General features: G+C 50.4%; 8 protein-coding genes across 8 annotated transcripts; 4 read left to right on the plus strand and 4 right to left on the minus strand.

Annotated features, from left to right (window-relative positions):
* Window positions 1–132: 132 nt before the first annotated feature.
* On the minus strand, window positions 133–977 carry FVEG_14834 (hypothetical protein; the record flags this gene model as incomplete). The annotated part of the gene is made up of 3 exons (XM_018903847.1): window positions 133–685; window positions 737–802; window positions 850–977. The coding sequence occupies 3 exons, from the start codon at window positions 975–977 to the stop codon at window positions 133–135; spliced, it is 747 nt and encodes a 248-aa protein (XP_018744267.1).
* An 831-nt stretch (window positions 978–1,808) lies between these two features.
* Window positions 1,809–2,686, plus strand: FVEG_14833 (hypothetical protein). The gene is made up of 2 exons (XM_018903846.1): window positions 1,809–2,062; window positions 2,170–2,686. Exons 1-2 carry the CDS (start codon window positions 1,889–1,891, stop codon window positions 2,461–2,463), a joined length of 468 nt encoding a protein of 155 aa, XP_018744266.1. The 5' UTR covers window positions 1,809–1,888; the 3' UTR covers window positions 2,464–2,686.
* A 376-nt stretch (window positions 2,687–3,062) lies between these two features.
* Window positions 3,063–5,475, plus strand: FVEG_01416 (aromatic amino acid aminotransferase I). The gene is made up of 4 exons (XM_018888368.1): window positions 3,063–3,675; window positions 3,728–3,761; window positions 3,818–4,968; window positions 5,019–5,475. The coding sequence occupies exons 1-4, from the start codon at window positions 3,436–3,438 to the stop codon at window positions 5,274–5,276; spliced, it is 1,683 nt and encodes a 560-aa protein (XP_018744265.1). The 5' UTR covers window positions 3,063–3,435; the 3' UTR covers window positions 5,277–5,475.
* Window positions 5,450–7,165, minus strand: FVEG_01415 (hypothetical protein; the record flags this gene model as incomplete). The annotated part of the gene is made up of 3 exons (XM_018888367.1): window positions 5,450–6,371; window positions 6,432–6,945; window positions 7,000–7,165. 3 exons carry the CDS (start codon window positions 7,163–7,165, stop codon window positions 5,450–5,452), a joined length of 1,602 nt encoding a protein of 533 aa, XP_018744264.1.
* A 1,474-nt stretch (window positions 7,166–8,639) lies between these two features.
* Window positions 8,640–10,533, minus strand: FVEG_01414 (beta-N-acetylhexosaminidase; the record flags this gene model as incomplete). The annotated part of the gene is made up of 3 exons (XM_018888366.1): window positions 8,640–9,068; window positions 9,127–10,299; window positions 10,384–10,533. 3 exons carry the CDS (start codon window positions 10,531–10,533, stop codon window positions 8,640–8,642), a joined length of 1,752 nt encoding a protein of 583 aa, XP_018744263.1.
* A 2,261-nt stretch (window positions 10,534–12,794) lies between these two features.
* Window positions 12,795–15,126, plus strand: FVEG_01413 (hypothetical protein). The gene is made up of 2 exons (XM_018888365.1): window positions 12,795–13,500; window positions 13,555–15,126. The coding sequence occupies exons 1-2, from the start codon at window positions 13,127–13,129 to the stop codon at window positions 14,639–14,641; spliced, it is 1,461 nt and encodes a 486-aa protein (XP_018744262.1). The 5' UTR covers window positions 12,795–13,126; the 3' UTR covers window positions 14,642–15,126.
* Window positions 15,127–15,249: 123 nt separating this feature from the next.
* FVEG_01412 (protoporphyrinogen oxidase) lies at window positions 15,250–17,499 on the plus strand. The gene is made up of 3 exons (XM_018888364.1): window positions 15,250–15,794; window positions 15,851–16,453; window positions 16,507–17,499. The coding sequence occupies exons 1-3, from the start codon at window positions 15,336–15,338 to the stop codon at window positions 17,230–17,232; spliced, it is 1,788 nt and encodes a 595-aa protein (XP_018744261.1). The 5' UTR covers window positions 15,250–15,335; the 3' UTR covers window positions 17,233–17,499.
* On the minus strand, window positions 17,433–21,105 carry FVEG_01411 (hypothetical protein). The gene is made up of 3 exons (XM_018888363.1): window positions 20,314–21,105; window positions 19,075–20,261; window positions 17,433–19,017 (listed from the first exon to the last, which is right to left on the minus strand). Exons 1-3 carry the CDS (start codon window positions 20,791–20,793, stop codon window positions 17,628–17,630), a joined length of 3,057 nt encoding a protein of 1,018 aa, XP_018744260.1. The 5' UTR covers window positions 20,794–21,105; the 3' UTR covers window positions 17,433–17,627.
* Between the last annotated feature and the right edge of the window lie 23 nt (window positions 21,106–21,128).

The following is a 21,128-nucleotide window of genomic DNA, read 5'->3' on the forward strand; positions in this document are numbered from 1 at the left end:
CCCTCGTGGTCCTTGTTCCGGGCAAGGTCCTGTCCTGAGAGGTAATATCCACGGTCCTTTAGGCATTATAAATCCGGTTCTCTTCGCAATGTTCAAACAGGCACAGCTCCGCTGACACGATCTTCTCCTGCCTCAACACATTACGCCGTATCCTTCTGCAGTACTGTCTGCGTTGAGAAGAGGCCCTTTGGTTTCGTGTGTGGCAGAGCCTATGGCAGTGGTCCATTCAATGATATCTATCGTCCGGGTCGGCTCGCCTTGCATATCAGATGACAGTGTAATGTCCGAGTCTTTACCAGTTGAACAGTCCGAATCATGGGATTTGGGTCCAGACATAAACTTGAAATCCAGTGAGCCTATGCTGGAGAGCAGCCCCGCATGACTTGCGGTGGAAGCCAAGTCCCAGGACAGTTTTGTGCTTAGATTGCGCAGAGATCTGTATCGCTCAATGCCATTGGGTGAGATGTGCTCTCCCTCCTCAATTATATCCGCAGTTTCTTGTCTGTTTCTGGGCATCGCCGTCAATCTCATGGCTATCACAGATGTGACTACGGCCATCTTCAGTATATAATCTCGAAGTCCGACCAAGATCTCGGTTCTTGGCTTTGGGGATTGCGTGAAGCAATGTGACTGAGAAATGATGCAGCTAAGTGCAACGAGACCAGCGATAGTGCCGAGACGGGCTCTGTGACGCAGTTGTCAGCTTCTCTTCCGATTCCCAGTCCGAGGCGCCTACTGCTGAAAGGCCGGTCCGTGCAGGAGAAAAGAAACCACAGCAGACACGGCTAGCAACGAGAAGATTCTAGACATGATCAGGATAAAAGCTTTGGCGAGCGCATACAAACTTACGCAGCATCCAAGTGAGGGTGCGGGGGTAGCCCCAGGGCAACGCCAGCACCAAGGAGAGTCCCCGCGGGTAAGATGATTGCGACATGGCGTACAATTCGCCATATGAAACTACCTGCTATGTTAGGCATGTTGATCATGGCAAGGAGTGGATTGGGCTGAACGGAGAGGGAGGGAGGGAGCAGCCCAAAACTACTTTGAAATTGGAGTGATAACGTTTACTCGAGACAGACGATGAAATCAGACCAAGGAACAATGCCGTTGATTTGAGATTCTGGCCGTATCAAAGTTCTTATATTCATGGACGCCCAACGCAAAGCCCGAAGCTAGCCAGTGTCGGATCCTCGCCACTGGTACGAAGCAACGGATGTTAGTGGTGAATGCAGCAGTCAGCCAAATCATGTTCGTCGGTTCGCCTCAGGAAAGCTGCATCCTGGGATGATAGGCTCGGCATCAAGTCTTAGATGTGAGGCATTCATTTGGAATTGTCCCAAATTGGCCGCTTTTCGTACTTTCCTCACACGCGACGTAATATGAGCCTATTGAGTTGGCCCACGTACGAGGCAAAGCAGTCGGTTTGTGGTTGAGTATTGGGCGGGCGAACCATATGAGGCTCAAACGATTGGCTGACGTTATCTCACATCTTCTGAGCTGAGTATGCCTTACAACCATTTCAACCCAACATCGGCACAATCATTAGGCATGGAGGCATCAAACCAAGGAAAATCTTGGGAATCATGGCTGTGTCCAGAGTGCAGTTGGTCCATCCCATGCTGTCTCATAACGATGCATGGAAATTCTCTCCGCATTGCCGGATGGCAGATCGTTATATCGACTATACCAGGTTGATTGAGGCCCGCTTATTGTGTTGCTGTCTAGCTAATGATGCCCAGCATGCTCTTTGGTCTGAGAAGGACTACTTATAAGAGTACAATGGACCCAATGATTTAACGTCTGGGGAAGAGAGCAAAGTTGTTTGGCTTGAGACTGATTTACCATCTTCGCAACACACTTCCCTTCGTGCGGGACTTCTTCGCTTCTCATGACTATTTATCCAAATGGAAAGTCTCAATCGTCTGAAAAAGGCTCTGTCCGCCATGTGTCGCCCATCCCATTTGTTGCCGATGTGGTTGAGCTTCTACCAGCAGGTGGAAGCGCTTGGGTCATGTCAGAGTTCATGTACCAAATGCGCCCAACCACTCATTTACCAGACACGGTGAGTTTGACTGAGTTCATGATTGCTTTGGCAATCTCATGGGAGGTTTGGGTCTGCTGCACATATTGCTTTCGGGAGATAGAAACTGACGTCTTGGTTGGTGTAAGGCCTGGCCGCAGACAGCGCGCTCCGAATCGCTGATCAGGCTTTCTCAGTGGCAAGTGCTGACAGCCTGTATCATCTACGGTTGTTCGGTTGCTTCATTTCTTCAACGGCGACGCCTTCGGGATCCTAACATGTCCCTCATCTTTGCAGCGTGCGTGTCTTTCGGCATGCTGGTAGGAAAATGTACTGGTGCAGGTTTCGACTATATCATGCTGGTTCATGTATCTTGGGCGACATGTTTGGCTATGGTTGCAAGTGCTCTATGCCTGCATATTCAGTCACGACTGGATGAATAAGTTGAGCCTGAATCTGCGTCTGAGTCTAAGATTGTGATGGATAAGGGTATGTTAACTGCCCAGAAAGGAGTGGTAAACATTCGGGTCAATCCTACAATACCTTGCTTTTCTTTGCATTGTGCAACGTTGGTGTAAAGCCCGCTGGCGATTATGTTGACCATACAAAGATGAGAGCCTGGGACAATGGTGAACTGGGTATTTGATACACCTACGTGTTTCTGAGCCTTGTTAGAATGTTTCGGAGTTTTCTGCAATCTTGTTGAATGATAGTCTACTCATCCACCCTTCCTAGGTATGTAAGATCTCATTATCGTTTTCTATGCAATGATAGAGCTGCAGCATTGTACGTGGGTGGATCAGTTTGGCCATACATAGGCCCAAAGAGGATACATTCTCTTATCATTCCGGGGTAGTCTATCTCGCCATGGTTGAAGGCGTGAGATAAGCCCGCTAGGAACGACACTAGGCAACTGGGCGTAGGTGACAATTCAAAGGGCGTGGTCAAGTGCCGATATCGTAGTGATTATTCGAGCAATAAGTGGCCACCGCTCCTTGACCATGGTCACGCGCAACGTAGAACAGTGAAATACACAGACCAGGCGTACGTAATAGACAACTAAATGAATAAAGAGTTCTGACCTCGTGAGGCGTCAATGACACAACCCCGCTCCCAAGCCCGGAGCACCGGTGTAGGGTATCTGGGATACAGCCGGCTAAGATCGGGCGGAGACTGAGAAGCCCGGCACCGGCGACGTTTTGTGCATCTCCCGGCTCCGAAGGGGATTAATAAGACGCCCTTTTGTATTTTGACAACCTCCTGTTTCTGTCCTCAATGAGTTTCGAGCTGCGAGCTTTTCTCTTCAACATCTTTCTAAATCTTAAACCCCCCACCCCTGTTACTTGAATCTCCAAGAACCCCTCAGCCAGCTCCACTTACACGGTGCACAACATCTCATACCTTTACATACTATCATGATGCTCCCAGTCGTGAGAGGACCGCGATTCGGGCCATTGGTTCGACATGGTCGCTCACTTCATACCACATCGCGATGTCTGTCAAGCGCCGAGGCTGCCCCGGCTGCCCGTCCAGCGCATTATGATACCTCACAGCAACTCTCCGCCATCGACGCCGTCAAGGAGAGACGGCTGAAAGCGGGAAAGCTCGTGGCTGGAGTTGCTGCTGCTTCAGATAGTGACATGTTCAAAGGACCGGTGAGTTGAGGAGCTGGAGTGACCACTGTTCTGAAGCTCATTGTAATGACAGACTACCGGACTACCCAAGTCCAAGCGATGGGATAGTAAGTACTAAGAAAACACCTCAGATTTCATAATTATAGCTTACACATGTCTAAAGACCACTTGAGTCATGAGAGTAGAGTGCGAGAACCATGCACTCTCAAGCAAGCGGCTCGCTACATGAAAAAACCTGGCCTTATCTCACTGGGCGGTGGCCTGCCGTCCAGTGAAGTTTTCCCCATCGCTGAACTCGGTTTCAAGGTCCCCGTCGCACCAAAGTTCTCCGAGAAAGAGACCGAAGAGTCGGGTCAGACTGTAACAATCGGAAAATATGACGTGAGAGATCGCGGAGGCACTTATGACTTGTCCATCGCTTGCAACTACGGCCAAGCCACGGGATCACCACAGATGATGAGATACTTGACTGAACACACCGAGATTGTGTATAACCCTCCCTATGCAGACTGGAAAGTTTGCCAAACAATCGGCAGCACTGGAGCATTAGAAGAGGCGCTGCGCATGTTCTGTGACAAGGATCGTGGCGATTCAATACTCACTGAAGATTTCAGCTTCTCGACTGCCCTGGAAACAGTTGGCCCTCTTGGTGTGAAGGCATTCGGCGTGGCAATCGACGAGGAGGGCATCGTCCCCGAGGCTATGGATGAGCTCTTGTCAAACTGGGATGCTAAAGAACGAGGATCGAGGAAGCCTCATGTGTTGTATACTGTTCCTTCAGGACAGAATCCCACAGGCGCAACACAGGGAACGGAGAGACGAAAGGCCGTCTATGCCGTGGCGCAAAAGCATGATCTATACATCATCGAAGATGAGCCATACTACTTTCTCCAGATGCAACCCTACACGGGTCGCGACCAACCAGAAGTACCACCACCAGAGACTGTCGAGGAGTTTGTATCGTCTCTCATTCCCTCACTTCTAAGCATCGATGTTGACGGACGAGTCATGCGTATGGACTCCTTCTCAAAGGTTCTCGTGCCAGGTTCTCGTCTTGGCTGGATAACAGCGTCGGAACAAATTGTTGAGAGGTATATTCGACACGCTGAAGTTGCAAGCCAGGGGCCCAGCGGCTTCTCCCAGGTCATTCTATACAAGTTGCTCGATGAGACATGGGGACACGAGGGTTACCTACGGTGGCTGATGAATTTGCGACTGGAGTATACAAAGAAGCGCAATGCTCTTCTGGCCGCCTGCGAAGATCATCTACCTAGTGATCTTGCAACTTGGACCCCCCCTGTCGCTGGCATGTTTGTAAGTGCACCGCATCAATCCATGTGGAAATCGTCAACTGACTCTCAAAGATGTGGATTAATATTGACCATACAAAGCATCCTGAAGCAGGAAAGCGAAGCATCCTCGATATCGAAGAAGAGATTTTCAACTCCTGCATCGAGAATGGTGTCCTTATCGCCAGGGGCTCGTGGTTCTTGACTGAGAAGGACAAGGCACCACCGGGACTCTTCTTCAGAGCGACATATGCATCTGCAACCCCTGAGAACATGAACAAGGCCATCGAAAGATTCGGAAAGGCTGTAAGAGACAGCTTTGGTAGGAAATAGACTTTGTCTTGGCAATCAGTTGCTGGAAATAGAGACAAATTTTGAAGATTAAGACAGTTCAAGAACGCATTAGCCAATCGATATGGGAAAAGAATTACAAGTACGAACATATCGTGCATATCGAATTTGTACATTGCCCACGCAATAATTATTATTCAAACAACACCAAAAGACTAATCCTGGGCTTCCCAGAATGCAACCTTGACTCCCTGACCTGGTGACAAGACAATGTCTGCCTTGAGGAGCGGCTCACCTCCATCAATGTCCTTCATCTGACTCTCCACACGATCAAACTTCTGGAACAGGCGGACCAGAACATAGCTCATCTCAGTCAAAGCAAACTGCTGACCGATGCAGATTCTAGGACCGGCGTTGAAAGGGATATAATCATGGGGCTTGGGGTGCCAGTGGGCCCATCTCTCTGGGCTGAAGATCTGAGGATCGGCAAAAGTATCGCTGATAGGAGGATACAGGTCCGAACGTCTCTGCATGACGAGGGTGGAATATGCAACTGGCGAGTCCTTCAGAACGGGGAGTGGCTCAGAACCATCTGGGCCGCCGCCGCGAGGGAGAGTTGTATCCTTGAGAGCAAGACGAACGTTGAAAGGAACAGCCGGGTATAGACGAAGAGTCTCGTTGAGAACAGCCTTGAGATAACTCATACTCTTGAGATCCTCATATGTTGGCGTGCGCTCAGTCCCAAGAGTGGAGATGATCTCAGCACGCAACCTTTTTACAGCATTAGGATATCTGCCAAGTTCATAGAGAGTCCATGATAGTGTCGCAGCGGTGGTATCTCGGCCCGCAAGCAGAACAGCGATTATCTGATCACGGAGCACTGTTCGGTCTCGTGTAAAGCCAGCAAGTGCATGCAGAAACGTATAGCTGTGATCGTCCTTTGTCTTGGAAGCCAGCTCTTCGGGGCTTAGACGGAGTGCACGTTCAATGTAGAAGTTGATGAAGTGGTTGACCGTGTTGAGACCGCGCCAGAAACGATACTTGGGGATGATGTGGCGCAGTTTTCCGACACGAGCGATGATGTTTTGAATGTGCTGGACTTCGTTGAAGGCTTCTGCGAATTCTTGCTTTGGTGTCCTGAGTTGTATATGTCAGTGAATGATCTATATCGTAGCATTTACTGTGTTGGTTGCTCACGTGAGAGACTTGACATCCCATCCGAGAAGAAACTCAGTAGCTACGTCGAGAGTATAGCGGAAGAATAAATCGCTGATGTCCAAGACCTTTCCATCTGTATTGTTCATGTCGACAAACTGGCCCTCGCCTTGAAGTGGCCCTCGGTTTGCAATGGCCTTGAAAAGAGTCTGCATATGGGCCTCGAAGCAATGCAAGTCACTCACGCGGTCCCTTGTGAACTGAGGCCTGATGAGCTGTCGACTAGCATGCCAGGAAGGGCCATCAGTAGTGAAGATACTGTCGCCGAGAAAGTCCTTCCATTCTGCGTGGAAGGGCTGTCCTTTGCCGTAGTCGACGAATTGGGTTGCCAATATCGCTTTGAGGTTCGCTGGGTCGGCGGTGAAGATTGTCCGGACACCAAGAAGACGAGCCTCAGCCGTCCATGAGTTCAAGGGTCCAAAGATACCATCTCTCCAGGAAGCCAGGTTGTTGTGTTTGACGGTAGATCTGACGAATCTCACGACGAGATCCAGGCCTGGAAGGGGTAAATGTGAATGGACTCAATATGCTAGGGTAGAGGTTGACTTACTCCAAGGAGCATATGTTTTCAGTTGAGGTCCATAGCGACCGAGGCGTCTAATTCTTCGGTGTTCGCCAATGCGGCAGATGATAGAATGGACTACATAGGCGATGAAGAGGACGATGAATGCCGTCTTGACGGAGATTTGCTCCAGAAGAGCTTCCACAACACCCATGGTGAAGGAGGATTGAAGAGATCTACCAGTTTCTAAGTAGTAGTAGGTCAAACTCAACAAGGTAAAGTTTGTCTGGTAGAAATAGTATCCTGGGGTTCAAGCAATTATAGAGTGTGGGTAACGCTTCTAGTCATGTGTGGTTGGATCTATCCGAGCATCAAGAGCACGGACGAGGGCTAGATGGACAGATGCAGAACCCACTGGCCTCAACCGTCGTTAGTTATGGATCTAGAAGCTTATAAATATAATTCCCTGTCCATGCTCTGCATCTTGGATAGGCTAGTCTCGTAGCACAGCAACTGTTGGAGGAACGGGAATGCCATGATAACCGAGTCTCCGTGTCCGAGGACTTGATATGGGCAAAATGCAAGAACAAGACGTCACTTTTACAATCTCTTCCCTGAAGCGGTATGGTGGTATTGACGAAACACCTGGCTTCCTACCGAGGCGATGTGAGTGATGAAGAGGGGATTTTCATATGCATGACCTCTGTATGGTGGGGAGGAGGGTTTTTTCCCCTTCGCTTTGCATGATATGGCGGGGTAATTGGCGTTTCAAATACCGGATTCCTCTAGTTATTGCTGTTCAACGCGTTGGGAGTTGTTTGTTCTTCCTTGACTCATTCGCCTCGTCTCGGGTGTGAATGGGTCTCGCAAGCCAAACCGATGAGAGTCAAGGTTGGTAGGCCAGAACTATAATGACTTACTACGTACAGCAACTTCCCCAGATTTCGCAAACTCTACCCTCATCTCATCTCAAAAATTACTTTTATTCTTGAAAGCCAAATAAAACGCGAGGTCGGAGTGGAAAACCATTCTCGGTTCTAGCACCAGCGGGGATGAACTTAACGATCAGGATACCCGATTCGGCACCCTGATCTACAGAGCACAAGCCCATATCCGCATCCACATCCACATCCGCATTCAACCTCAACTCACGAAACACCAGCCCAAGTCCGATGTTTAGTCCAGCACAAAGAGAACTGGTCCAGCGAATGAACGCTCACGAGTGTGGCTGCTAACCCATCATACATGCCAGGCCATTGGCTGTCTTTGCTCAGCCAATCATCTATTCCCCTACTCATCCCCGGATTCCTTCACATGCCGAGGTGTGTAACGAGTCTAGTGACGATCAAGACTTAGCGTACGGAGTAGATGCCTGGATGCCTCGAGATGTCAGTATGCAACCCATACGGTGCCCGCGGTGAACCGATAAGTCAAGAGCGGATTATGCGGAATAACAATCGCGTCCGGTCCGACTTGATCTTCAACTTCGTGCCCCGTAAACTCTTCTCTCGGAGCCGACGTCCTCCGCTCACCGTGCCGAGACTTCGGCCCCGCATTCCTTCCGGTTCCGTTTCGGGATTCAGTGCAAGCGGACTGCTGAGCAAGAGTGAGTGTACGACAAGATTCTGTTAATTGATGTTTCATCAAACTATGTACACTGAAATTCATGAACAAGATCGCCCGCTTCCTTATCCTTCAAACTGTGCGCACTCGGTAGCATTGCCCTGGGTGCAGAACGGCATCTGGATTGGCGAGGCACTCACACCACGAGCCACCATGCGCTCGCGCAGCTCAGCCAGTCGAGGTGCAGCGTCATACTGCGACCTGTTCTGGCCTGAGGCGTCGGTTCGGCCCGACCAGAGAACCTCGCCCATAACAGCGGCGCGGGGCCAGACGATAGTGTCAAGGTTGACGCTGTCGATGGTTTCTGTCCATACCGCCGCCTCACCGCCAAGGACAAGCTTGGCAGCCTCCTCAGACAGACCTGCACGAGGGTCGTGTGAGTAGATGAGGCGCCAGCTCTTGGTGGGGCCGCACCAGTCGTTGAAGGGGTAGTAGGTCTTGAAAGCCTCGCCGTTATCAAAGTTGAGCCATTGTCCACGACCACAATCAAGATACTTTTGTCATCAGTCAGCAAATGTCACGTTTTCACCTCAACACTGAGTCATCACTCACCCAGAAGTTATAATCACTGTCGATGACCTTGTGACCAGCCTCAGCCATGGCCTTGACAGCGCCGTTGCCGAGCCACGACTGAATCACGACATCCTTGCCGAGTGTCATATTCCACTCAGTAATCATCTCCTCCCAAACAAACGGAGTCAATCCAGCGTCGCGAATCTTGCCGTGAGTGTAGTCGACAAACTTCTGCAAGAGAGGTGCCAGGACTTCAGTCTTGTTGGAGCGCACACCCGGGTCGAGCATGGAGTCGTTGTGGTTGAGCTCATCGCCGCCAGCGTGGAAGTATGCGCTGTATGGTGAGATGCGAGGGAAAAGATCCTCGAACAAGGTGTCGAGGAAGTCATACACGTCGGTACTGTTCATTCGAAACGCACCACAGGGCGGTTCCTTACACCACCACTGATATGGCTTCTCGTTGTATGCGACGATGAGATCCTTGTATGCAAGCTCAACCACACCAATGTGGCCGGGCATGTCAATCTCCATGATCACCTCGACTCCGCGGTGGATACCATACTCGTAGATTCCGGCTAGGTCCTCGGGAGAGTAGGTGAGGCCCTTGCGGTATGCTCCCTTCTCTGCCAGCTTGGGCAGAGCAGGAATTTCAAGAGGCCAAGACTGCGAGTCAGTTATGTGAAGGTGAAGGCGATTCAGCTTGCTCCAGGACATGGCATCGATGGTGCGCTTAATGTGTTCAACCTCGAAGTAACTACGGGCAACGTCAAGCAGAATACCGCGATGGGGATACTCGGGCGCATCCTGGATGGCGACAGGCGCGTGTGGCGTGTACCATGAAGTGCCAGAGCTGTGTTTGAAGAAGAGCTGCAAGAATGTCTCAAGTCCGTGCAGGATACCCGTGGATGATTTGGCCTTGATAGAGGCCTCGCCCTTCTCGGAAAGTGTGAGTGAATACGATTCATCAACCTCGCCAGCAAGAGGCTTGAAAGTGCTCTTGTCATCCTCCTCGGTTTGGACAATCTTGAGTGACTTGACCCACTGCTTCTTCTGCAGATCGGGCTCAAAATCCGAGTTGCGTTCACGAAGCTTCCATGGCACAAAGTTGTTGTTGAAGATGGCCTGAAGAGCACGCGAGACACCGGCCTGGACGATCTGCTTGCTGTTGAACTTGGAACCGGCATCAGGCTGGTAGTTATAAGTGTAAGGCATCTGTTTTTCAAGCAATGTCTCAGTATCAAGTTGCGCGGAGTGGTTACAGGAATCAAAAACAGAACCAGGGGGTGTCCAGCATACAAAGTCTCCATTGTAGGTGATATCGATGCTTTGATCGATGAAGAGCACCTTGTCTCCCGTTGAGATCTTCTTGGGCACTGGCCATATGGCGTCGACGGGAGCGAGGGCGAAGGCGGCGATGACCAGGAGAGCCTTGGCCTTGGACCACATATCGCCGATGTTTTTGTTTACGATGAGAAATGAGAGGTACAGAGTAGAATTGTGAATTGGGTGAGAGGATAATAAGTGCTTATTATGTACTGTATGTATAAAGGGATGGATGAGTTTGGGTGGATATGAATAGGACGGAGGATCTTAAGCGCCAGGCCCCGTTTAATAAGGCTGGCGATGATCCTCCAGCTCCGCCTCGTCTCGTAAAAAGGTAAGTTAGTAAGTGAGTGATGATCCCCTAGCCTGGCTGTAGCTGTAGCTGTAGCTGTAGCTGTAGCTGTAGCTGGGTTGGTTGGGCGGCGGGGTTGAATTATTTAACCCCCGACAGAGGCTGATTTGATTTGATTTGATGGGGTGGCGTCGAGCTTGTTTTCGATATACATACAGCTGCAGGTAACTGCACTGTCAATCCAATACAATCCAATAGCTCGATGTTGCTATCCGTCCAGGGCCTACAGCTGCAGGAGCTGCAGGAGGAAGGGTACATATGACAGACAACCTTGAAGTGCGCGCAACGTTACGTTACACTACCACCCGAGATTTCCAGCGGTTGCTGTTTGTAGATGGTTTTGGCTGTGGGCTTTTGTGCTGGCTGCACCAGAGGGGGAAAAAAGAAGCCAGTATCCGTAGTGAATTAATTGATGGTGTATCCAACGGTCAGAGACAGGAATGGATGGATTGTTTTCAAGGATTCAAATACGTCAAAGGCAAGGTTGGGTAAGTGGGATCTTCAACACGCGCTGCAACCCCCCCAGCCGAGTTCCGGTCAGTAGGGCGCGGTACTTGAAGAGGAGGCTTGCAGTGGTGAGATAATAATGGCCGCGTATGATTGACTCAAATGGTCAGCCAGTTGCTATATTTGCGACAGTAGCAGGGCTGAGACTGAGAGACTAGTCTACCGCCAGACAATGAAAAGGATTAGGATGAGGATAGGTAGTGAGATAGGATAGATGGATGGGGACCAGTCAGCAAGTAGCGGCAGTGGTACAGCCCCTCAGCACCAGGGGAATAGTGGTAGCTTGATTCGTAGAGAGCGGGACGAGGCTGGTTCTTTGCTGCAGCTCAAGCTTCATGTTACATCAGCTGCTCACACTGCATCTGCAGAAAGATGATTGTGGTCTAGAATCTTGAGGTTTCGACGACCCATAGCATGATTGATGCTCTACAGTACATGTAGTAAGCTTGAGAGCCCAGTCGTGTGCTGGCGTATATTCTCATTCACGTAGCAAGGTGCTAAGTTAGTATTAGAAAGTTGCTAAAACAATACTTGATAACGCCGGACAATACCATCTTGACTGCGACAGTATACCGACTACCTTATCTACTCTGTAGACGGGCTTCAAACACCTCACTTTCCTTGAGTGGTAGGGTAGGTACTTATGGGTGGCGACATGTTGTCTCAGTCAACTCCAACCCCCTCCAATTTACCTCCATACTACCTTGGGGTTGGCAGGCTGGGTTAGTAGACTCGGGGAAAGCTCCAAAAGCTACCGCCTGACATCAATCAGGACATCCAGAAACTACATGTAACAAAGCAATTGATGAGCTTGGAAAGAGGAGAAATGTAACCTTGGGTGGTAATGAACGTTGACATTGACATCCATTTACACTGCTAGCCAGCACCGTTCTTTGGCCCCCCAAGCCTCGCTAGGTATTCAGTTAACTGACGCATTGGATCCCGGTGCATGTTCTCAGTCTACAAGTAGGTATGGTATGTATGAGGAAACAAGCTTGAGTAATACAAAGAAACAAACGCAATCTCTAGGTACTCTCAGATGACTGAGCAAAGAGCTGTGTTCGTAATGATTCCATAAATAGCTTCATCTTGATGGAGAAGCGAAGAAAGAAGTATATTCTTTCGTCAGAACAACAACCAACATTTCCATACAAAAGCCAACAGCTGACGTTAATAAATAACAATAAAGAGAGTTCCATCGTGAATGCCACAAAGGCATGACTAATCGCATGTACTTCTTATTCGTTGGCCACCGAAGCTTCTGGTCCGTGATAGTAGTGTATTATCTTTTTTTTTTTTGTCGCGCGAATGAAAGAGCCTCTGTGCTTGCTTAGCAATAGATAACAGTCCAAACAGTAGCACCGTTCACTGCGACAGCACGCCAGTGAATGGACAACTGGAAGATGTTCAGTTGTGCTAACTTTATTACAAAGAGAACAAAGTCACACGCCTGCATGAACCACGGAACAATGACTGATCGTCCCCATCACGTGACTCACACTGACCCGGACCCATTCTTGACGACTTCTGCGTCCCTCAAGCAGACCTTTGCCAACTTCATCTCTACCTTGAATCAACCAAAACCTCGCTCCATTGCTGATTCGTACGACGTCGCAATATCACCGGATCACCCCAAATCTAGCGACTCGACGTCTGCGCTCTTTGCTACATTGCGACCAGGAACTAGCTCACGCGACGCGATTTATTTTATCCAACCTATTCCAAAGGACGCGTCCCTGACTCAAAGCTTCGCCTCCGATCCAACTTCACGGCGAATTCTTCCGCCACCAAATCTCACCTCACTCTCACCACATAGAATACTCTTTCCCCCCGGCTACGACTGCGCATTCATTCATCATGCCCGTCGAAGTCAGCCTCAACACGCCCCTGGCCGAGGCTCTCAATGCCGCCATCCAGCCCAAACTCGTTGAGGTTGGATGGGGAACTGGCGGTGCCGATGACTCCGCCCTAGCAGAGTATATTATACTCATGCTTGTGAACGGGAAGTCTCAGGACGAAATCGCCGCCGAACTCTCGGGAGATCTACTTGGCCTTGGCTCCGACGATCCCAGCACTCGCAACTTCTCTCAGTGGCTCTTTGAACAGATCGATGCTCTGAATGCTCAGTTCAACGGCGGCGGCAATGCAGCGCCTGGCACAGGTCAAGACGCGACAACAGAAGGCGATGTGGATACAGACATGAATGCCGGTGATGTGTCAGAATTGAATGCGTATGCCAACCCCACCATATTACCCCGTAGTACCAAATTACTGACTTCTACTAGACCTACCGGCCCACGCTCAATGCGAAACGGTAACCAGCGCGGGGGACGTGATAAGCGCATGTTCGGACAGATGAACAAAGCCATGGACCGAGCTGGCGATTCTGCACTTCACCGTGTTAGAGGCCAAACAGGAAGCGAACGTATCAACACTCATGGCCGTACACCGCCAAATGGGCCCAGAACAGGCCGAGGTGGAATTGGACGACACAACAACCGCACCGCTAACCTCCAGGCTGGTCTCGCTAACATGGCTGCTGGTGGTCCTCAGGCGCAGTGGATGATGCAAGGTGGCCAACCTAACTCAGCCGAGTTCGCCGCTATTCTGGAACAACAGAGCCAGATGATGCTTCAAATGCAACAGATCATGAGTGGTGGAGGATTCCAGGGTCCATATGGACAGCAACGCCGTGGAGGAAAGTCTCTATTCGACCGTACGCAGCATCCCGGCAGAGGTAACTACCGCAAGGGTTTCAACGACCGACAGGGCGGCAATAACGCTGGATTTGAGGGCGAGGGCGAGGACGTCGACATGTCCGGCGAGAAACGTGAGCAGCTGAACCCGGACGAGACGGTTTGCAAGTACAACTTGAGGTGTACCAATAAGGACTGCAAATTTGCTCATCAGTCACCCGCCGCCCCCCAGGGAACATCAGTCGATGTAAACGATAACTGCAGTTTCGGAGCTGCGTGCAAGAACCGAAAATGCGTCGCGCGGCATCCTTCGCCAGCGGCCCGTCTGGCCCACCAGAGCGAACTAGACTGCAAGTTCTTCCCCAACTGCCAAAATCCTCAGTGCCCTTTCAAGCATCCATCAATGCCTCTCTGTCGAAACGGCGCTGGCTGCACAAATGCCGACTGCAAATTCACTCACGTCAAGACCAAGTGCAGATTCAACCCTTGCCTCAACCCGAACTGCGCTTTTGCGCACGAGGAAGGCCAGCAAGGTGGCTTTAAAGACAAGGTCTGGACCGCTGGCGAAGGCACAGCGCACCCAAGTGAGAGAAAGTTTGTGGACGACCAAGCTCCCGAAGAGCTCGTCAAGGGGGAGGAGACAGAGGTTAAACAGGAGACTGATGTCATCGGTTGAATGAGAATGAGAGGAGGAACAGGGAGATAGATTGATCGAAAAGAGATCACGATACCCATGGCCAAAGTCCTTAGAAGCCGAGGGACGGCAAATACGCGGCCTTGATGAACAGAAAAGCTGTGAACGAAGGACATGTACTTTTACGGTTGCTTTGTAATGTCTGTGGCCGATGTGGCAGAGCATGGAAGGGCGTTTGGGGGTTTGGTATTTCTTGGTTGTGTTTTGAAGCAGCCCAAGCCATCTTGTTTAGTATCATATACATAGAGTGGAGGCCAAGAAGCAAAAGCAAAGGCCGGTAGATTGCGCATCATGATGCTTCAAAGCGGTATGCGCGATGGGGAGAATGAAAACGGCGGGTTTCATGGCTACTACAATGATTATTCCCCAACCATATGTGACATTGTAATTTCTCATACTTAGTAACTAAAGAAAGAAGAAGACTCTTGCATATGAATTCAGAACAGCTAGAATTAACTAGGTACCATCAAACCTGCCTTGTAGTACCTACCTTATGATACTGGTAGGTAGTCTTTCTCCGCGGTGTTGATGACGCACACGGAAGAATACCGGCTCATGGCGCGGGACCCTTGGTTCAACACTCCACCATCTTTCGATCTTCCTCTTTCTCGTAACATACATACACTCATTCATACTCATGCTCAGTACCTCGGCCATGATCAATTGATCTCTAGCAATGAGTCGCCGTCGAGCAGAATCTACGGCTGTAGCTCTCCTGAGCTCACCAGCGAAATCCCACCTCCAACCGCCCCTCCGACGTCTCGATGGCATCCGCAGCCTCAGCACAAGCTCGGCACTGGCTCGGCGACGACCCATTGTCGCCTGCAATTACACCCAGTCCTTCAACAATGGACGTACATTTGTGTCGCAGGCGAAGGACGCGAATATCGCAGTCTTGGGAGGCGGGTTGACCGGTCTCACTGCGGCATACTACCTCGCAAAGAAGCTCCCCTCGACGGCCAAGATTACATTATACGAATCGAGCGATAGATTGGGAGGATGGATCAAGACAGATAGAGTCCCCGTTGATATTGAGGGGAAGAGTGGTACCTTGTCCTTTGAGCGCGGTGCTCGGTCGTTGTCTTCTCTAGTTGGCAACACATTTCGCTTCGACGACCTTGTTCTCTACGATCTGGTGAGAACATTTGCTGCGGCACCAAAAGAGCGCCCCGTTAACATGCCGCACTCTAGGCTCTCGATCTTGGACTCGCTATCAACTCCCCTAGTCAACAGCCACGATACATCTACTACCCAGATCATCTCGTTCCCACACCCCCCAATATTAGTATCTTTGATATGCTCCGTGAGCCGCTCTACCTTGAGATAATCGGTGCCAGTCTTGGACTGGGTATCAACTCTTTGCGCAAGAGAACTCTCCCTTCCAAGGACTACTCGGTATCTGAATGGCTCTACGCCGTGAGCAACAGTCGAAAGGGCATAGGTAACTTGGCTTCAGCCATGATGCATGGTATCTATGGCGGTGATATCCACAAGCTGAGCGCTCGCTGTGTTCTGGATCGCTTGTATTGGGGCTGGTACCTGCCGAACCCCGGCTTGTCGGTGCGCCCTATGCCTGTGGCTGAGCAGGCTCTCCTCGAAACCCTGGGCCAGGACAAGCAGATTCAGAAGATGGCCCTGGAGCCAAGGAGTGCGCTGGTGGACTTTGGTGACAAGGGCATGGAGTCGCTGCCGCAAGCTCTATCTGCTGCCCTACGGGAGCAACCGAATATCACTATAAAAACCGGCGAGGCCGTGCAGGATGTCGTTTACAATAAAGCTAACCAGCAAGTTCATGTAAGATATCTTCCCCTTATAGCCTTTTCGACGTTCCTAACAGCATATGTCAGATTACAAGTTCCAACGCCAAGGACAACTCCAAGCACAACTCCAAGGTATACGATAAGGTCATCTCAACGCTATCTGCACAAGACATTGCTCGTCTCGCAGGAAACAAACTCCCTTCGCTCTCAACAGCACACTCTGTCTCTGTCATGACTGTCAACATCTGGTTCCCTCAAGAAAATCTGAAGCCTCCCGGTTTCGGCTATCTCATCCCTAACTCCGTGGCCCCTGAGCTTAACCCTGAGCACGCTCTCGGTGTCTTTTTTGATTCTGACGTCCAGACTCGCTCCAAGGATGAACCCGCTGGTACCAAGCTCTTCGTCCTCATGGGCGGCCACTACTACGATCGTCCTGATGTCACCCCCCCTACTGAGGAAGAGGCCATTATCCAAGCCCGCAATCTGCTCGAGCGTCATCTTGGCATCCCACGCGATGCTCCAGCTTATGCCACGGCCAATTTTGCTAGAGAGTGCATCCCTCAGCACTATGTTGGCCACCAGGATCGCCTAAAGGCTGCGCACACCGAGTTAACACAGAACTTTGGCGGGCGACTTGCTGTCGCTGGTGGTTCATTCACTCGCATTGGTGCTGTTGCCAGCCTACGCGCCGGCTATGATGCTGCCACGGCGGCGAAGAAGGGCCTTGAAGCGACGGGCTTGGAGTATCTTAACGACATTCAGCAATTTTCTGTCGTTGCGACTTCACATATCCCTGTGCGGCATTTTAAGTAGCAGGGAATAATGCACGTATATGCTTTGGTGATGAGACAAGGCCAGAGGTGTTTTAGAACGGAAAGGATGAATGCATACTGGGAGAAAAAGCTGTATTATTACTTGATGAGCAATAGAAAGACATAGGCCACTTATTGCAGCGAGATGCAATAGCACGTCAAATCATTTACAATGTTATCTACTCAATCCGCGGGTTTGTTAGCCCGAACCGTAATCAATATAATGGTATTCCGTGTTCATATAGAGGTATCATTAAGCTATCGCAAAAACACTCATCCGCTTTGTTTAAACCCTCCATTTCGCCGCTCGTCTAATGATGATGATAAAAAAAAAGCCCCTCCGACACTATGGTTGATGGAAATTAAGCTCGTCGTGATATGTGAAGCGTGCTTGTTTTACTCCAAGATGACCAATTCTGAGTTGTTTTGGAATGTCGAGCCAGCCAGTGGCCGGATAGCTTCGTCGATGGCTAGAAGAAGGCCAATGATGCCATTCTCTGGTCGGCCTGCTGCTCCAGTGACAAGACCGCGCCAGTTATCCCCCTTCCCATCCCAAACGGGCTTGAGTGCTGCAGAAAATTCATCGTTTGAAGGCCAGCCGCCGGAGGGCATCTTCCGCTCGATATGCCACCATGGCTCGCCTCGACGCTGCTTGATCTGGCCGAGGAATGTGATGCTGCGCTGTACCTGTTGGTTTCCGGCGCCAGTGTCGGCAAGGAGGTACTCAAATGACATCTCATCCGTTGAATTCATTACAAACTTGAACCGTCCTTGACGACGGGCTTCGATATCGGACCATGCCTCCCTGATCTTCTTGAAGGCTTCCATGGTTGGTAGGGACACGGGGAGCCAGTCCATAAGAGCCCCAATACCATTGGCACCATTGACAAGCTTTTGCATCAAATCAGTGACCGGAAGATGAGGATTGGTCTCCTGCACCTGGATGTCAATATCATTGTTGGAGAGGTCCAGTGCCACTCTCCAGAGGCGCGAGGCTTCGGCGTTCTCGACCGCCTGTGATGCTGGAGGCCCATAAGAGAAAGTCACCTCCTTCAAACTCACTGACTCGGCCTTGATAAAGCCCCTCGCCTTATCCAATGACTCAAAGAAGCTGACAAACCGATCCACGGCTTTGACCCGAGCCTTGAGGTTCTCCAAGATAGATCGTCCGATATTTGCACGCATCCGTAAGCAAAATTCGCCTGTACGCGCTTCCCAAGAGACGTCGCGACCAACCATGTGGCCCTTGAGCATGGCGAACTTGGCGGGTTTGCGGACCTTGATAATAGCATCGGAAACGCACATGAAAGAAACATCTGAGATGGGGCCACCTGCACCAGAGGCTTCTTTGTCGACGGGCTCAACACCCTTAAACCTGATTGAGACAATATCGTGCGCCCATGGCTGCCTGGTAGAAATGCCCGATGTGGAAGCTCTTGGCGCAACTGGTCCAAGCCTAGACGTCTCTGGACCAGCGTTGGACTCATCTGCAGCGTTTGCATTATCCTTCTCCGCCATGTTGAAGACCATAGATGGGAAGATGTCCGAGAGAGAGATTTCGAGGGTCGGGAGTCGGACCTGCTGGGGAAGAGACCAGTTTCTTGTGTCTTGCAGTAGGAACTTGATGTTGTGCCGATACAGCTCGTGTTGGTCCACTGCCTGAGCAATCATGCCGGTCGCGAACAGGGTGAGGTTGTTCCAGAACTCATCTTCAAGATGAGGATAGCCCTTGTTAAGAGGAAGCTTCGATGACAAGCGATTCGACTGTCCATTGGCACTTCGGCTGCTATCAAACATATTAGTGCATTGCAAACACAGCTATTGGTACTTTATTCCAACTTACACATCAACAAGCCACCACGCATCCCCGCTCGGACTCAGCATGACCATAACGAACCAGTTTGGGTCCCAGCCACTTCTCTGAAGCCAGATCGTCTTGGTCCATTCGCGGGTATTGGTCAAAGATCTCAACTCATCCTTGGTCATAGAACTCTTCTTGGTAGTCCAGCCTGCCGTGCTTCCACGGCGAATAAGTTCATCTTCCATGACTCCACATCTCACGTTCTCCAAGCATGTTGCACCGTCATCCGCCGGATTCTTTCCATTATTCAACAAATGCTCATGTTGAATGGTGAACTTCGAATGAGGCTTGACAGCGAAAACACCAGTTGTTGGTTCCACAAGCAAGGATGCGCTATCTTTGTAACCGACCTGCATACTTAAAAATGAGGTCGCAGGATCATCGTGAGAGATGTTCAGAATCATGGCAGCATCTCGATTTTGGAAACGAGGGAAGGCCTGTAATCTGTTGTGTATGCTACCCAAAAGGAATTCAACATGACGGCCAATGACCGTCTTCAGAAGAGTCTCGGCTGATAAATTGTTGGCATCGAAAGTGATATTCGTGTCCTTCACTTCCTTGTTGTCTCGATACCATTTAGCCGTCAAGTGACTTGACGACTTGGGATCAGGTTGGCCATTGGGCTTCCGGCCGCTATTGACGGCGATTAGGATCCAACTCTTCGGACTACCAAGCTGTGTGCGCGACGTCCAATATTGAATTGCCAGCGCTCGATTAAGTGGCTCGACCTTGAGGGTTCCCGTCCATGAGCCTCTGCTAAGTTGAGTTGCTTGTCTCTTGAGCTCGTTGAGCTTATGTGTGAGGACCAGTTCGTGTAGGAATTGATAACAGCCTAATAGTCCGTCTTTGCTGAGGATATCATTTACCTGCCCCTCTAGGTAATTCTTTAGCCCGTCGGGAATTGAGGATGCTGCTGGCTCAAAAGCGAACCGGAAGTCGATGAACCAAAACTGTTTCTCGAAGTCTTCGTCGGCGATTGTGAGATCAACCTCGAATTCTCCCGCAACTTTAAATGTTACTCGGCCGGAATCGATATCGTAGTTTCTGAAGTGACATGGGATCTTGTCGAAATCTTCGAGGTTAAGTCGCAATGATAGTTGGGTATCGAGATCGCTGATCCATTGAATTTGTTCCTGTCGTGTTAGGGGTGGTGGCTCGATATACGAGAGCTGGTAGCAAGGTCAGCTTGATCGCCTTTATCTCGCGATGCGCAAAACCTACATCAGGCATCCAAGCGGCCTCTCCAGTTGACAGTACCTGGAGGGCTGTTTTCAGATCAGGGCTTGGCATTCTCGCAAACGTTAAGTCCCTTTTGACGTGACCCATAACATCCAGTGCTCCGGAGAACAAGACCTCTTGCCCTTGAAGGTGAAATCTCAGGTCAATAAGCTTGCTAACCATGTCGGCTTTCCGACTCCATTCTGTAATCACCAGCGCTTTAACCCATTTCCGATGCTCCCTCATAGCAAAGTTCAGTATCGATGTCTTCTTGGCAATATTTTCGCCAGATCCGTCTTCGACGTCGCTGCTCGGTACTGTCGAGTTTCCATTCATGGCGGCAGTAGGCAAAGGCATCTTTGCCAGTGCGGCAATCTGATCTTGGAGCGCATTGTGAGTCGATTGCGCGAGTCGCGTAAGAACCTTGGAGAGCGGTATGTAGCCCTGAGTTATGTGGACTATTTCGCCGGCAGGATCGCTCATCCTGGAGGAGTAGGTGGTTGGTTGGAGTTGTTGATATCAGGGCGACGTTGATGGCGAGAAGTCTTCAAAGGCGCTGGGGTAACGAATGAAGACCTGCCAGGTCATGTGAAAAGGTGCGCGCACGAATCATACATAAGGCTGTATAGTTTGGCGCCCTGGATTCTATAAATATTTTTTTCCGTGAAGGATCGTCTGTGTACGAGGTGTCGTTTCGTCGGGTGAATCGTTCGTTCACTTTTGGAGGAGTCTTGATTGTTGCTTCATTTGGCCGAGCGCTCGACACGCCTAGTCATGTGATAGGCCAGCACAAAGACTTCGGGGGCACAGTCAAGGTT

This window comes from Fusarium verticillioides, chromosome 1 (assembly GCF_000149555.1).
Source record: "Fusarium verticillioides 7600 chromosome 1, whole genome shotgun sequence".
NCBI lineage: Eukaryota > Fungi > Ascomycota > Sordariomycetes > Hypocreales > Nectriaceae > Fusarium > Fusarium verticillioides.

Bases quoted from the DNA above. Each gene is read 5' to 3' on its own strand.
- FVEG_14833 (XM_018903846.1), top strand. From the start codon at position 1,889: ATGACTATTTATCCAAATGGAAAGTCTCAATCGTCTGAAAAAGGCTCT. The intron at 2,063-2,169 runs GTGAGTTTGACT...GGTTGGTGTAAG, and splicing joins CCACTCATTTACCAGACACG to GCCTGGCCGCAGACAGCGCG.
- FVEG_01416 (XM_018888368.1), top strand. From the start codon at position 3,436: ATGATGCTCCCAGTCGTGAGAGGACCGCGATTCGGGCCATTGGTTCGA. The intron at 3,676-3,727 runs GTGAGTTGAGGA...TTGTAATGACAG, and splicing joins GTGACATGTTCAAAGGACCG to ACTACCGGACTACCCAAGTC. The intron at 3,762-3,817 runs GTAAGTACTAAG...ACATGTCTAAAG, and splicing joins CAAGTCCAAGCGATGGGATA to ACCACTTGAGTCATGAGAGT.
- FVEG_01413 (XM_018888365.1), top strand. From the start codon at position 13,127: ATGCCCGTCGAAGTCAGCCTCAACACGCCCCTGGCCGAGGCTCTCAAT. The intron at 13,501-13,554 runs GTATGCCAACCC...GACTTCTACTAG, and splicing joins GATGTGTCAGAATTGAATGC to ACCTACCGGCCCACGCTCAA.
- FVEG_01412 (XM_018888364.1), top strand. From the start codon at position 15,336: ATGAGTCGCCGTCGAGCAGAATCTACGGCTGTAGCTCTCCTGAGCTCA. The intron at 15,795-15,850 runs GTGAGAACATTT...GCCGCACTCTAG, and splicing joins ACCTTGTTCTCTACGATCTG to GCTCTCGATCTTGGACTCGC. The intron at 16,454-16,506 runs GTAAGATATCTT...AGCATATGTCAG, and splicing joins AAGCTAACCAGCAAGTTCAT to ATTACAAGTTCCAACGCCAA.
- FVEG_01411 (XM_018888363.1), bottom strand. From the start codon at position 20,793: ATGAGCGATCCTGCCGGCGAAATAGTCCACATAACTCAGGGCTACATA. The intron at 20,262-20,313 runs GTAGGTTTTGCG...CCTTGCTACCAG, and splicing joins AGGCCGCTTGGATGCCTGAT to CTCTCGTATATCGAGCCACC. The intron at 19,018-19,074 runs GTAAGTTGGAAT...TATGTTTGATAG, and splicing joins GCGTGGTGGCTTGTTGATGT to CAGCCGAAGTGCCAATGGAC.